This window comes from Schistocerca americana, chromosome 6 (assembly GCF_021461395.2).
Source record: "Schistocerca americana isolate TAMUIC-IGC-003095 chromosome 6, iqSchAmer2.1, whole genome shotgun sequence".
Classification (NCBI taxonomy): Eukaryota; Metazoa; Arthropoda; class Insecta; order Orthoptera; family Acrididae; genus Schistocerca; species Schistocerca americana.
Genome location: NC_060124.1, coordinates 290,869,212 through 290,885,417, shown reverse-complemented (window position 1 = coordinate 290,885,417; position 16,206 = coordinate 290,869,212). Strand labels below are relative to the sequence as shown.

General features: G+C 39.9%; 1 protein-coding gene across 1 annotated transcript in view; it reads left to right on the top strand.

Moving 5' to 3' along the window:
* The window catches only part of LOC124619834 (flap endonuclease 1), an 89,024-nt gene that overhangs the window by 43,532 nt on the left and 29,286 nt on the right, over window positions 1-16,206 (top strand). The window contains exon 6 of the mRNA XM_047146442.1: window positions 1,296-1,514. Within this exon, the coding sequence (XP_047002398.1) occupies window positions 1,296-1,514 (219 nt within the window). The remainder of the gene's footprint in view (window positions 1-1,295; window positions 1,515-16,206) is intronic.

Sequence of the window (16,206 nt, the reverse complement as noted above, 5' to 3'; positions counted from 1 at the left end):
AGAGAGAGAGAGAGAGAGAGAGAGACATCCATCAGTTCTTAAAAACAAAAAACCCATGCAAAAGTAAAAAAAAAAGAACAAAATTATTTATAAAATCGGTCGCTGGCGCAGCGCTCTTCTGCGTGCGCGATCGTAAATTATAACTTTGCGGAAGTCAAAGTACCATTACATGGAGCAGTCTAAAGTTATGGTGATTCTCTTGTACGACTGTGATGGTGTTATCCTGATGCATTATGTTTCTCCACAGCAACCGTCAATGCACAGTATTACTCTTCGAATTTTGGAGCACCAGCTGCGACCAGCTTTGCGAAAGAAGCAGTGACACTTTCTGCGCAACACACCCATCATTTTGTACGACAATGCGTGGGTGCATACAGTGCAAGCTGTGGCTGCTCTGTTCGGTCAGTGGGACTGGGAAGTACTGTACTATCCACCATACTCCCCGGACTTAAGTCCTTGTGACTTTGTTTTGATTCCGAAGGTGAAGCAACCGCTTCATGGCATTCGCTTCAGAACTGTTCCAGAGAGTCAACAGGCAGTAGACCGCTCCATTCGCACCATCAACAGAACAGGCTCTGCTAACGGTATACTATGCCTTCCTCATCGCTGGCAGCAGGTTTCACGCAATGCTGACGACTACTTTGAAGGACAGTAACAGGTGCAAACATGTAACTCTTTTTATATCGGTTGTCAATAAATATTTGCCACTATTTCAAAGTTCCAACCCTCGTAATTATCATCTTGGTTCAACCACACTCATTATTGGGCTGTTGAACTTGCCATTAGGCGATAAGTAAACTAGAAAGCAGTAATGTCGTTGAGGACAATTGAATTGTGTTTCTGAATATTTACTGGTTGTGCATGAATTATTCAGTGAGACATTTTTGCTTCATAACTGTTGTCAGAATAAAACTGTTTTCATGATCCCATTCTGACATTTCTACAGTAAGCCAATAATCATTACTATATGTGAACATCGGAGACAGTGGAAAAATTTCTCTTATACCCGTGCTCTTGGTGTCTCAATACACTTATGGAAGGATGGGTGATGTGCACACTAGCTAGCATGTGTTTGTCCAGGTAAGAATAAAGGTGCTATGTTTCTTCAGTAAAAATTGGTTGATTGTGGACTTGAAATCAACAGTTGTAGGAAGAGGGAGGGAAACTGGATGAGTATTGGCTTCTTATTCAGTTGTATTCACGTGGCGTAATACTTAGACTTATTAGTTTGTAAAATATTTAAACTGTTATGATCTACATTTACATGACACATTAATACGGACATTGTTTTGCAGTTTATTGACCTGTGCATCTTGTTGGGATGCGATTACTGTGACAGTATCAAAGGCATTGGCCCCAAACGTGCCATCGACCTTATAAAGCAGCATCACAGTTTGGAAAAAATTCTTGAGAATATTGATACAAAGAAGTACCCACCACCAGAAGGGTGGATGTATAAGGAAGCAAGGCAACTGTTTTTAGAACCAGATGTTGCTGATCCAGAAACTATTGAGGTAAGGCACTCTGTTTTTCAGTAACATTTCCTTTTTTCTTCACTGTTGCATTGTTAAACCAGTGTTGTTCAGGTGTCTGCAGATTTGCTGCCATTCATACCTCTTGTAGCAATAGCAGTGTCATTTGTATAGTGGAGCAATCCATGTTGCTGTTATTTTTACACATGTGTCCTTCGAGACGATCTTACTTAAAGGTGCTTTCCATCTTTTAATGTCTTTGTACACAAAGTGCACACTTACGATCTGTAGTGGTTGAATGGTCAATAGAAAGAAGTTGCTCAATTTTATTGTTAGTGTTAATACTTATAATAATGTTGCTAGCAGGAGTCACTAAAAACAAACTAGATGATATGTATGTGATTTATGATTTCCCCCCCCCCTCGTCCCCCCTGGCGTGTACAGGGTGACTCACGAAGATATGCGAATATTTTAATATGTTATTCTAAAAGTAAAATTTAAAAAAAAAGTCATATAAACTTAGGTCTGCAAATGTTTAGTTACGGAGTTATGGCTAATAAAAGATTTTGCCTGAAATTTAGCGCGTAAAAATGTACGAGTTTAAAGTAAAACACAATTTCCATTTAGTTTGCTGTTGTTGATGTGGTGAATCTAATAACACATGTCCCAGATGTGTATCTGCAGTAGTTTACTAGAACATCCAGAGAAGCAAAGATTATTATACAAGTAAATTTGTTTACTTTTCATTAAGAATGTAGAAATGTTTGTCATTGTTGGCAACTGTCATTGAGTTGTTTGTCGTTTCCTATCCTTGAAATGAGTTGGTTTTCCGTATTGTTCAGTGAAAGAACATAATAAAACCAGTGTATTTAAATGAAACCACTTAGTAACTGTTGTAATATGTAATAATAAAAGCAAATTATCTGACACATTCATACAGTTTCAGTTAACGTTATTACCTTTATCCAAAATTAAATTCTCTACAACTTCTGTTAAAAACTTTCTGCAGTTATCTGGAATTTAAAAAACAAATTGGGCCAAGTAGTTAATAAATTAAAATTTTTTATGAAACTACGTCTTTGCCTCTCTGGATGTTCTGGAAAGCTATTGCAGATACATGTCTTGGACATGTTTTATTAGATTCATCAGATCAATAACAACAAAATTAATGGAAATTGTGCTTTACTTTAACCTCGTACAGTTTTGTGTTAGCTCCATATTAGCAAAGTTACTAAATTTCAGGTAAAAATCTTTTATTAACTGTAACTCCACAGCTAAACATTTGTGGACCTATGTTTATATGAACTTTCTTCTTTAGTTTTACTTGTAGAATAACATATTAAAATATTTGCATATCTTTGTGAATCACTCTGTATGTGTACAAAATGTTCTGAGACATAATTTTCTCATGAGTGATTTGCTGAATACGTCAATAGCCGAGCCTGTTATCATCTGGCTGTCTGTTGAGTTGATGCACATTATAATGGTCCATGTTCTCTTATCTTCCCATTTGTCTCAGTGATGGACCAGGCATTCTATTCTAGGTTCACATTCCACTTGACTCATTGTTGCCTTTTGTTGCAACAAAGCATTTCTAGTTCCATCTTGTTATCGGGCCTTAACTTCTGCTCTTCTTTAAGGGGAGGGAGAAATGGGATTCCAGGCCTTTCTTGCAAACAAATCAAAATGATGTACAGGTACCAGAAGTACCTCTAGCGTGAAGTTCCTGGGCGGTCCAACTATGTAGATGAATTAGTTAAAAATCTCGGATTTGCCTTCTGTGCACTCAAGAACTCTCATTGTCTTGACCTGAAGACTTTCACTTACTATGCTACAGGAGAGTATTATCGGGTGTTTTAAAATGAATATTAGGTTTTTAATGCTTTGTAGCATTTATTATATTCAACTTGCAATTATAAATAGTACATCAAATGCAAGAGCAAATTGACCAGTTTTTCTTTTAAGTGTTCAATGTGAGCACCATCCATCCCACAGCATACATTGAGTCAATAGATGAGTTCTTCCCAAATCTTGTCTGGAGTAATTGTTGCAACAATTGCTTCAATCCTGTTTCTTAAGTCATGTAGATGAGCTGCTAGCAGAGGCACATACACATGATCCTTTATGAACTCCCAAAGGTAGAAATTGTACGGCCTCAGATCAGGTTAAAGTGGATACCATGCGAAACTGTCATCTGGCCCCTTGTGACCAATCTAGCGGTCACGTACAGTGTCCTTTAACCAATCTCGTACTGAGTTTAATGCCAGTGAGGCAGTGCGCCCATGTTGCTTCAGCAAAAAGAAACGTCCATAAAGTTTCTGCCGGGATGTGGCTCAAAAATATTCAATTTAGGGGAGTCTCATTGCAACTTACAGTCTTGTGGGAATTTGCTGACCCCTAGGTGCGCACATTGTGTGTTTTCACATTTCCACTTAAGAGAAATGTTGATACATCATTGAAGATGACACAATCTAGAAAATCATCTTACAGCAACCTTTCATTCGCAAAGTTATCACGTAAACTGTAGTCTGTAAACTTTAGAGCTTGTAACAACTGCAAACAATAAGGACAAGTCTTTTGTTAGTGTCTTTTTTAAATGAATCAGCATCTGCTCCAGTTGTTTAATAAGAAATTTATTAAGTCCACACGAATGGTTTCAGTCTTTACATTAGGCGATTATCGAGCATATCTTAAAGTTTCAGATACACTTGATAATGGTCTAAAGCTCGGTTCGCACGACAATACTGAATTGTATCACTCATTGTGTGAAACGAGTTGCACGCAAATGGTTTCTTATATCTCTTTTGACACAATGCCACCAATGTACGCTTGAGTTTCGTTGTTTTGGGAGCACTGTAGTTTTGTGTAAAATTTTGGCAGCTGTAAGCGTTGTGGCCAAGTTAGTGCTTATTTGTGTGAAATCTCTGCGTGTGACAAAAGAAAAAGAAACTTTTGGGTTCATGACTGGATAAAAAGAAGTTACTGAGCAACCTTGCTGAAAGAAATTTTAGTGGAAGACCTTAAAAGCTAATTTAATCATCTGTTGTACAAGTTGTGAATGGAAAGCACTGCTGTGACATTTTTAATAAAACAGTATTGAATAAAGGATTCACCTTTCCAGATTTCTGTAGCCTTTCCTTGTACCAACTATTTTCCTTAAAAAAAGACACTGCCAACAAAAAGCTTGAGATTCTGCCAACGCAAACCTAATTGAATGAATTTTGCTCTGCATCTCATATATAATCAACCTAATCACGTACGGCCACAAATGCAACAACACCTCACTCCTAGTTTTTGTAATCAGCATCATTAAAATCCTACAACAACCTTTGCATAGCATAGCACCCAAAAAGTGACCAATTTCCTCCCTTCCCCACTTTATACTTCAGTTTGTTAACACACTACTGACACCTCTAACCTCAAAACCAGTGTAGCCGGTGTCAGCAAGTTGAAACAAGCGAAGAGTGTTTAGTTTCAGCAACAAGTTGCATGCAACATAGTGCCATAGTGTAAACTAGACTTGATAAAATGGTCTGAAATTGGTTAAGTGGACTCAATAAAGTTCTGACTAAGCAATAGAGCAGATTTCATTAATTGAACAACAGATGTAGAATTAGCATCATCCAACATGGAGAAACTAATAAGTCTCATTAAGTCTCCACACAGACATCACTAAAATTGCTAATTCATGACTAGTCTTCCAATCTTATTTCTTGGGGCTATTCATGGAACACTCTGTCACTCATTCAATGCCTCCAGTCACCCTTTATCATCCCATATTCTTCTCTTTGCAAAGATAGCCGGTATCTTCAAACTATTGATACCATGTACAGATATTACCACTTGCAAGATTACAATGGAACATATGTTTCACTGTAACAACAGATTCAGACCTTGTGAACTGAAGCACAAAAAGCTTTCTGTTCATTAGTTTGCATCTTTGCTACTAGCACTTTGTAACAGAAGATGCAGGAAGCAGTGCAGGTATACAAACAAAGCTGTTTGATGAGTTACTCCTTCATTTGATACAATTGTAAATAAAGCAAGGTGAATGTAATAAATGGTGATGATGAAGATGTCCAATACTCCGAGGAGCGTAGGGGCAATGTGGGAGACCCGCACTGCCAACTAGACAAGGTCCTAGCGGAGGTGGTTTGCCATTGCCTTCCTCTGACCATAATGGGGACGGATGATGATGATGATGATGATGATGATGATGAAGACGACGACACACCAACACCCAGTCATCTCAAGGCAGGGAGAATTCTTGACCCCGCCTGTAATCAAACCCGGGACCCCATGTGCAGTAAGCGAGAATGCTACCACAAGCTGTGGGCCTATGAAGCTTTAAAACCCTAATACTCATTTTGAAACACATTTCTTATAATCAGCATCATTAAAACCCCACAAAAACCTATGCGTAGCATAGACACCCAAAAAGTGACCAATTTCTTCCATTCCCCACTGTGTACTTCAGTTTGTTTACACTCTACTGAGACACCTAGCCTCAATACCGGTGCAGCTGATGCCACCAAAGTTGAAACAAGCCAAAAGTGTTTTTGCACGATTCAGAAAAGCTGGTGCTAGTAGGAAGAATCCAGATTGTGCAGGCTGTCAAGCAGTCATTAAAGTGAAGCCTATCATGTTGGGCAGAACATTCAGCAACTGGGTGGTCCAGCTGTTTACCTTTTGCCCCACGCTCAAATTCAGTCGTGCTGGATTCATCAGAAGACTTCCTCTCCTTCTCGTGGTCCCTACAGTGGAAACACTTTTTTTTTTATCAGAGGCAACTGGACCACCCTGTTGCGAGACATGCTGCCCAACACGAAATACTTCACTTCAATTATTGCTTGACAGCCTGTCGCATCTAGTTCCTTCCTACCAATGCAGCTTTTCTGAATTGTGCAGGTAGGCAACTATCCTACATTTCTGTGACCCCCTGGCCTCAGTCTTTGCTAATCCCTGTCCCCCATACCCATCGCCATCTCTGCTCTCTCTCCAGTACTATGCAGCTTTCTATTCGACCAGTGCACCGACTAGTTTTTTCCCCATTCTCCGTTTATCTCCCTTCCGCTCTCTTCCCCTCCCCCTGCCCCCTCCTCCCCCCTCTCTCTCCATCCCAAACCACTCAACTGCACTTAGCATACCTACCCTGTCTCCACATCGTCCCTGCACACTCCCACAAGCAGCTCTACACCAACCCTTCTCATACAGTGCTACTCCTCCTTATCCTCAGTAGATTGCTGCTCCCATCAGGTGCAGTTGCTGTCCACAGTCTGGCTGCAGCGACCAAAGGCAGTCATCATGTGTGTGTGTGTGTGTGTGTGTGTGTGTGTGTGTGTGTGTGTGTGTGCGCGCGCGCGTGCGTGCGTGCGTGTGTGTGTTGGTGTGTTGGTGTTGTAGTGGTATATGTTACTATAAAGCGCAGCAACACATATCATTTTCCTTTTACTAGACTGATGACAAAATGTGTGTGTGAAAACCATGACTTTAATTAGTAGTAGCATAGAGAGCATCTACTGTGCCCGGGTTTGTTGGAATTTACATGCGGATATGAGAAAGAAAAATGCAGGAACAGTGCAGAAAGCGACGACGGATGTGTAATTTGGACTGGCTAGTGAGGGGTCACTTGCACTTTGCAGTGATATTTTGGGGGTGCTGTGGACTCCAAAGGAGGAAGGGGCCTGACAACAGTGGTTGAGGACGATAGAAAAATGAATGTTGTTATATAGACTCTATGCTGTGTTATCTTGAATTAATTATGGACTTGTGGATTTCATCAAGCATTGAAGCATCATGCATGTCTGAAAATCTTTGTTAGTTATCAGGTATTGTGAGTTGAGAACTTAATAGAATTCAGAAGAATTATGGAAACTGGGTGATTTCATAGTGAATTGTTTAATGTATAAGTTCTCTTGTAGCCATTGCCCCTCTGAAATTGGAAAAGAAGTTGGCAGTCAGATTCATGGCACTGCATAGCAAGGCCACAACATCAAGAGAAAACAAGACAGTTACCAGGAAATTCAGGAAATAAGGTAACTGTTACTACAGGGAATGAGTAAAGACTTGGCATCTCCCAATATATCGATCCTTAAAACGAACCCACAACAAGAAAAACACCTCATGTTATGTCCTAAGTGAAAGATACACACAAGAGGAAATAAAATAAGAGCTATGACAAGAAATTAAAACTAAACAAGAAATTAAAATTGAAATTTTATGAAAAACAGTAAGATGTCCGATGTTGCATAGGGCGACAGAAATAAACAAGCCATCAAGAACTGTATCATAAGCACATACGTTGTAATGGTGCAAACAGCAGCAACACTATTGAAACTAAAGGGATTGTGACTTTAATTAAACCCAAACAATTTAGATTGTCACGATCTTCAACAAAAGGAATACCTGTTGGCCATAGCAATCAGGTCAACAACTAATATTATTCCCGTGTTGGAGTATGTTCTTGGCACATAAATCATGAGAAGATAAGCCGACTGCAGAGAAGATTTTCAGTAAGCAGTTTCAATGAGGCTGTGATGGCTTTCGAGGGCAACACTTCATCAATTTGCAGTTGGTGGCAATGCAGCAGACTACAGCAGTGGCTACACAACAACTGTCCGAGACTGTGCCACACACACACACACACACACACACACATTCTGGAGGTGATACACTGTACAGCTTACCTAATTTGCCATACCAGCTGCTGTGGCACCCTGCTGATGCTATTTTGTGTGTGTGTGTGTGTGTGTGTGTGTGTGTGTGTGTGTGTGTGGCACAGTCTCGGACAGTTGTTGTGTAGCCACTGCTGTAGTCTGCTGCATTGCCACCAACTGCAAAGTGATGAAGTGTTGTCCTCGAAAGCCATCACAGCATCATTGAAACTGCTTACCGAAGATCTTGTCTGCAGTTGGCTTATCTTCTCATGATTTATGTCCCAAGAACACACACACACACACACACACACACACACACACACACACACACACATATACACATTCTGGAGGTGATACACTGTACAGCTTACCTAATTTGCCATACCAGTTGCTGTGGCACCCTGCTGATGCTGTCGTGTGTGCGTGCGTGCGTGCGTGCGTGCGTGTGTGTGTGTGTGTGTGTAGTTATTTAATTGGAACTAATTGTTCACAGTCAGTGTTGAATAACATTGGGTGTAAATACATTGATAAATGACAAAGGTTTTTAAAATGATATAAGTTTTAAGTGGTACTGTAGTTTGGATTACATGTCCATCACAACCAGAAGCATGGATAGCACAATATTAGCGGAAATTCTAGATAAACTTAAAGCATTAGAAAAAGTAGGGGAACCATCCCAAAACAGCAAAAGTCAAGCAGATAAACTAGGGGAGCTATCTCCAAGTAATTAAAAAATTACCTGACTTAGCCACAATAAAGACAGAATTTTCAAATTAGAAGAAACCTCAGGAGTTCAAAATGAAAATAGTTGAGCATTGTTATATATATGTAATAAGAGTGAGGTCCAGAAGTTGTGGAAAGAATTAGAAGACACTGGACATGAACTTGGATGGAAAATAGCTACATCTAACATAGGATTATCACCAAAATTATTAGAAAAATTACAAATAGGAAACAGAGTTAGTTGTGCTAAGCAATTTCCAAAGTTTAAGCCAGAAGGAGAAGTATGCCTGACATATTTCTTAAGAGTATTTTCTCGATCTATGCTTCAGAAATGGGATGCTACTTAAAAAATAAAATAAAAAAATTGGGCTAGGACATTTATTAACTGATGCAGCAGAATGGAGAACAGCTCATTCAGAGGAATTTAAATCGTGGGAAGACTTTCAGGAAAAATGTAAGAGAAAATATTGGTTCACAAGAAAAACTTATGCTACAGTTATTAGATCCTAAGTACCATAATGGTTCATGGGGTACATATAAGAAGCATGAAAAAAATTTGCTTCAAGTGCTGGTAAGGAAATTGCCTTATTTTGCAAGTAAAGAAATATATAGTGGGTGGACTAATACAGAACAGTTATTGGTATTTGTAGGTTTCGATATCCCGAATAAAGAAAGAGGGGCGATTTTAATCATGCAGAAAATCTGAATGCAGGAAACGAGGTGGAATGTTACATATCTAAATTTTCCAGGAAGAAGAAGAAGTAATTTTTGTTGTATAGATAGGAGACCAAATAATGATTGCAATAGAAAGAGAAATACAGTAAAACTTGCTCAAATCGGCACATGTATAATTCGGAAATCTGCCCAAACCGTACAAGTATTTCAGTCCCGACGCATTCAGTGCGCTTCTGTATGCTGATTTTTTGTATAAGTGGAATGTGCCTAATGCAGAAAGGGAAAGCAAAGCTTAGAACATACACTATGTGATCAAACGTATCCAGACATCCGGCTGAATATGACTTAAAAGTTTGTGACGCCCTCCATCGGTAATGCTGGAATTCAATATGGTGTTTGCCCACCTTTAGTCTTGATGACAGCTTCCACTCTCGCAGGCATACATTAAATCGGGTGCTGGGAGGTTTGTTGGGAAATGGCAGCCTATTTTTCACGGAGTGCTGCACTGAGGAGAGGTATTGATGTTGGTCGGTGAGGCCTGGTATGAAGTCGGAGTTCCAAAACATTCCCAAGGTGTTCTGTAGGGTTCAGGCCAGGACTCTGTGCTGGCCAGTTCATTACAGGGATGTTATTGTCATGTAACCACTCCGCCACAGGCCGTGCATTATGAACAGGTGCTCAATCGTGTTGAAAGATGCAGTCGCCATCCCTGAATTACTCTTCAACAGTGGGAAGCAAGAAGGTGCTTAAATCATCAGTGTAGATCTTTGCTGTGTTAGTGCCATGCAAAACAACAAGGGGTGCAAGCTCCCTCCATGAAAAACCTGACCACATCATAACACCACCGTCTCCAAATTTTACTGCTGGCACTAAAGACACTGGCAGATGATGTTAACCGGGCGTTCGCCATACTCACACCCTGCCATCGGATCCCCACATTGGGTACCGTGATTCATCACTCCACACATTTTTCCACTGTTCAACTGCCCAATGTTTACGCTCCTTACACTGAGAGAGGCATCGTTAGTCATTTACCGACGCGATGTGTGGCTTATGAGCAGCCGCGCAACTATGAAGTCCGAGTTTTCTCACGTCCCACCTTACTGTCATAGTACTTGCAGTGGAATCTGAAGCAGTTTGGAACTCCTGTGGGATGGTCTGGATAGATGTCTGCTTATTACACATTATGACCCTCTTCAACTGTCGGCGGTATCTGTAAGTCAACAGATGAGATCGCCCTGTACGCTTTTGTGCTGTACACGTCCCTTCACATTTCCACTTCGCCATCACAATGGAAACAGGGGATCTAGGAATGTTTAGGAGTGTGGAAATTTAGCTTACAGACATATGGCACAAGTGTCACCGAATCACCTGACCACATTCGAAATCCATGAGTCCCGTGGGTGTCCCATTCTGCTCTCTCACGAGGTCTAATTACTACTGAGGTCACTGATATGGAGTACATGGCAGTAGCTGGTAGCACTATGCACCTAATATGATAAGCATATGTTTTTGGGGGAGTCTGGATACTTTTGATCACATAGTCTACTTAATAATTTATTGTATAACGCGGAAAAAGCCTATACACAACTATTGTATTACAGTTCATTAGTTATTCATGACTCCACCACGACATTACTTTGGACACCTCTGTTAAACAGTGCACATCCAAGAAAATATGTTCAGCGCAGTGCGGTGCTGCTGGTGTGGACCAAAAACTGCGCCGCTCTGTGAAACAACGTATAAGTTACGCTCAATGTCAGTACAGTACATCAAAGCAAATGGTTCATTCGTCAGCACTCTGTTTGTGAGCTCTCTCGTTTTCCTCATTATTGATGCACATCGGTGCATACAGGAACATTGTTGCGCCTCTACCAACACTGTGCTGCAGTGTGTGCAGTGAAAGAGGTGGGTATTGTTCCATCAAACAATGGTTTTACCCAGCAAGGTCATTATTTTCTGCCAGTTTCAGTTGACTAGTAGCACTTTAAGAGATACTGTAACATGATGTCAAATAAACGGTATGCGTTGTTAACACTTAACGGAAAGATTAATGTAATCAAGGCGAGTGAGAAAGACAAACTCTTTGTGTGCAAAATTATGTTGTGTTCCAAATGCTGTAAAACGGACATTGGAAATGGAAATGCCATGTGGCTAGGACCTCTTGTCGGGTAGACCGGTCGCCTGGTGCAAGTCTTTAGAGTTGATGCCACTTCGGTGACTTGCATGTTGATGAGGATGAAATGATGGTGGTAAGGACAACACAACACCCAGTCCCTGTGTGGAGAAAATCTCCGCCCCAGCCGCGATTCGAACCCGGGCTGTTAGGTATGACATTTCGTCGTGCTGACCACTCAGCTACCAGGGGTGGACAAACAGAAATTTATGAGACTTTAAGAAACAAGGATAAGATACTGTCCAACTTCATTTTGAATTATGACCCAAAAAATGTGTTCAGTGCCGATGAAATGGGACTGTTTTATTGCATGCTGTCTTCAAAATTGGTAGCAATTTGAAGTGAAAAGTGCACCAATAGGAAAATGTCCAAGGAAAGACTCACTGTACTGCTGTGTGGAAACGTGTTAGGTGAAATAGAGAAGCCACTGGTGATTGGAAAGGCAGCACAGCTGCATTGTTTCAAAAACATAAACATCAGTAACATTTCATTCACATGGCGAAGCAATAAAAAGGCGTGGATGATGAGTGGTCTTATGGAAGAATGGCTGCGCTCTTTCAATGCCAAAAACGAAGAAATGAAATCGCTAGGTTCTCTTTTTCTAGACAATGCAACCTGTCACCCGAAAGTAACATTATCAAACGTGAAATTGGCTTGGTTCCCTCCAGGTTAAACCTGCCTCACACAACCCATGGACTAGGGGGTTATTTACACATTCAGGTGTCCTTATAGGCGATTACTGATACAATTTCTTATTCTTAAATGTTGAAGAAGCCAAAAGTGTGTTTGCTCTTGCACGGTCAGTTTCTGTCCTGGATGCAGTAAATTGAATTGGCTTGGCAGTAAAGGAAATAAAGCCTGAAACTATCACCATGTGCTTCAACAAAGTGGTGTTTGGGGGTCAAGAACAAGATGCTTGTTTGGCCATCGAAACTCAAGAAAATGCAACAGCAATTGCTGAATTAATGAAAATTTGAAACATTTCGTGTAGTGCTGATGATTACATTTAAAGTGATGACTTTCTTTCAACTCACCCCACTTTCACTTCAGCAACAAATCTAAAAGAAATCTGCAACACAGAGGATGATGAAGAAGAAACGAAGAAGAAGAAAAAGAAGAAGAGGAGAAGCAGGAGCAAAATATATCCCTAGAAAAATTAACACGTCTGAAGAAGCCATTGCATGCAGAAACAATGGTGCAAAAAATTGACTAGAAAAAACAATTTTGAACATGGAATTAAAACAAGTTTCCCCTCCTTGACATGTGGTGAAAAAAGTGAAATGGAAAGCAAATAAACATGGTAATAATATGTATGTACATACAATAATAAACGAATTTAAAGTTTGAGTAAAAATATAGAAATGCCATGTTATTTATCAATTAGTGTAATAGTCAAGTGTTCTGTTGTCCAATATACGGTAAATGAACATCTACTATGCTGGAATCAAGGTACATAAATACAGTATATGCATAATTATAAATTTTTACTGTACTTTTGTGCCTGATACTTGACAAATTTTACGTAGCCCAGTGAGTTTTGTGTAATCCGGAAACCTGTCGAATTTGGAATATTATTTTAGTCCCAGGCACTTCTGTTTTGAGTAAGTTCTACTGTAATAGTGAAAGGAATAATTCACACGTTTTTATAATCAGTGACCCAAACACCATCGACACTGGTAAAACAGGATGTCAACCAAAGTACAGGTACAAATAATTATCCAATACTAGTATCACATCTTGGGACATGGGCCAATGTCTAGGATTTATCAAAGCTATTGTAGGCCTGTACAATGAATAATTAATTGAATTCACTCATTCAATACCTACAAGAGAATGGTTATCACAAGAAGGTAATATAGAAGAGGAAGAGCAATTAAAACCAGTGATTGAGGCAAGGGTATCACATATAAACGTAGATATTTATATAGATCTAGGAAACAAAATTTCACACGAATACCTGCTCACTCTTAGAAATAGGAATAAGTGTCCCGGATTACCAGTAACAGGACCATATATTGTAGAAATAGCAGGTAGTAAAGGAAAACAACTTAAAGAGGAAACTCGGCTGTCATTAGAGATACGAGCTGTTGAATTTGTGTGGACTGTGTTAATAGTACCCCATGTGAACCTACAGGTACTGTTTGGCCTAGACCGATTATTAAAATATAAAAGTAAAACGTAGTTTACGATCATGTTATACTGGACCAAGGAAGGCTCTAATCACATTACACCATTTAAAATAGGTAAATTATTAACTAATAGGGATTTATTACTAGTTGCCACAGCTCTGTTAGTGGATGATGATAAAGAAACAGAAAATCTGCAAGGGTACTGGGAACAAATAAAGAAGAACTCTCAGGTATCTGACCTATTAAGTGAAGAACAAGAGATTTTCATATGATCTTAATGAAATAAAGGAGCGTATTTTCTGAAAAACCTGGAGCGAATGTCGACTATGAAGCCTTTTTTTGCAAATCTTACTCAGTTCCCAAAAGTTTAAGAACAGCAGTATATAAGGAAATCAGAAAATGGTAGCTAGTGTTATACTTTAAGCAAACATATAGAGACAGACCTGTATCTATTGATGATTTGTTAACGAAATTCTATCAAGGAAGGTACATTAGTTCAGCTGAGTTGATTGCCAGTTATTATCAGGTCAAATAACACAACCATTGATGCCACTGGCAGCTGTAGTGGGTGTAGCAAGTGTAGCAGCATCTGATGGCCGCATCCATACAGAAGTTCCGCTGGTGATGGTCTGTCTCGTGGGTGGGAGTGATAGGATGCAAGAAAGAGTTGCAGCACTTGGTCCTGTGTCTGGGTGGTGCCAAGCTTGGCCATCTGTTGTTTAAAAGTGCTTATGAAATGTTCTGCTTTGCTGTTGAACTGGGGGTGAAACGGAGCACTTGTTTGATGTCGAATGCCATTTCATTCACAAAACTGTTCAAAAATACGTGAAGTGAGCTATGCAAAATATGGAGGACAATGCTTGAATGGCACTAAGCGATGTGGTAGAAGCCATAGGCACTGCAAAGGGAAACCTTGCTAAAAGAGTCTACCACTATGAGCCAGTGAATGTTCCAAAGTGGTCCTGCAAAGTTTATGTGCACTCATTGCCATGCGGATTGAGTCTTAGGCCAAGCTGAGAACGCCTGTGGCAGAGCAAATTGGTTTTTCACACATGCGTAACACTGTGATGTCATCTGTTCAATATGGGTATCCATGCCCTGCCAAGTGCAGTACCATCACACTAACTGTATAGTGCAAACAATTCCCCAAGAGATCTGTGTTTGCTTCCGTGGCTTGTGCAATTTTTCTGTTGTGAAAGGGAAGAGATTCCAGCAATTCAGAGTTCTGCACATTGATTTGGCAGCAGGATGCGGCAGATATATCAAAATCAGTCTGGGCCATTTGTAAGGCAAGATAGGGCATATGCTTTGTCACAGGTCTGTACACAATTTCGAACTGATACTGCGAAAGGAACAAAGCCCAATGTTGCAATTTTTTTTAAGAATGTGTGTAGGAACCGGCTTTGAACGTTGAAACAGGAACTGCAAAGGCTTGTGATCTGTCAGCAAAAAGAACTTGCAGCCATACTTGATGGAATTGAGTCACACCATACACAATAGCCAGAGCCTCTTTTTCTGTTCGAGAATAACGGCACTGAGTTTGAGTTAACAACTTTGGCACAAAAACAATAGATCTGTCTTGTGCACCAGTTCTGCACGAAAGCACAGGGCTGATTCTGTAGGAAGAAGCATCGACTTGCAGAACTACTGGCTTGGCAGGGTAAAAATGCGCTAAACATCTGTCACTGATCAAGGCATTTTTGAGTTTCTGAAATGCATTGAGACACTCTTTGGTTGACATGAAAGGCACATTTTTCTGATGCAAGTGATGCAATGGAGCCACGATCTGAGCAGCATTCGGTATGAACCGAATGTAGTAAGTCATCTTGCCGAGTACTGACTGCAGTTCAGACGCATTGCGAGGAACAGGCATTTCAAATGAGATTGGAGGGGGAGGACACCCTGAATGTTTATCACATGATCAGAGTATTTTTGTTTTTCTTGTAACAAGGCTATTTGTGAAAAGTTGCATATTTGCAAAATAGGCTCTGTTTCCTGCTTGTTTTCTTTCTCTTGTTGCCTTTCAAATGCTGTTACCATTTGTTATTACAGCTCCCAAGTAGTTAAAAGAAGACACTCCTTTAAAGTATTCTCCTTTGATGTTTAGGTTCTTTATGGGTTCTTTTTGCCTCAGATTGTGATGTTACAATATATTTTCTTCATTTACTATGAGGCCAGTTCTTAATGCTTCTGTTTCCATTGGCCAGTATGTTTCTGGAAGTGTATTGATATTTCTTCCTTCTATAACATTGTCATCAGTATATGCACATAGTTTTCATAAATATGGTGCCTCTTTTGTTGATTTTGTTTAACAAACTATGCAGGGCTATATTGAATAGTGCAGTGGAGATACTATCACTTTGCTTCACACCTTT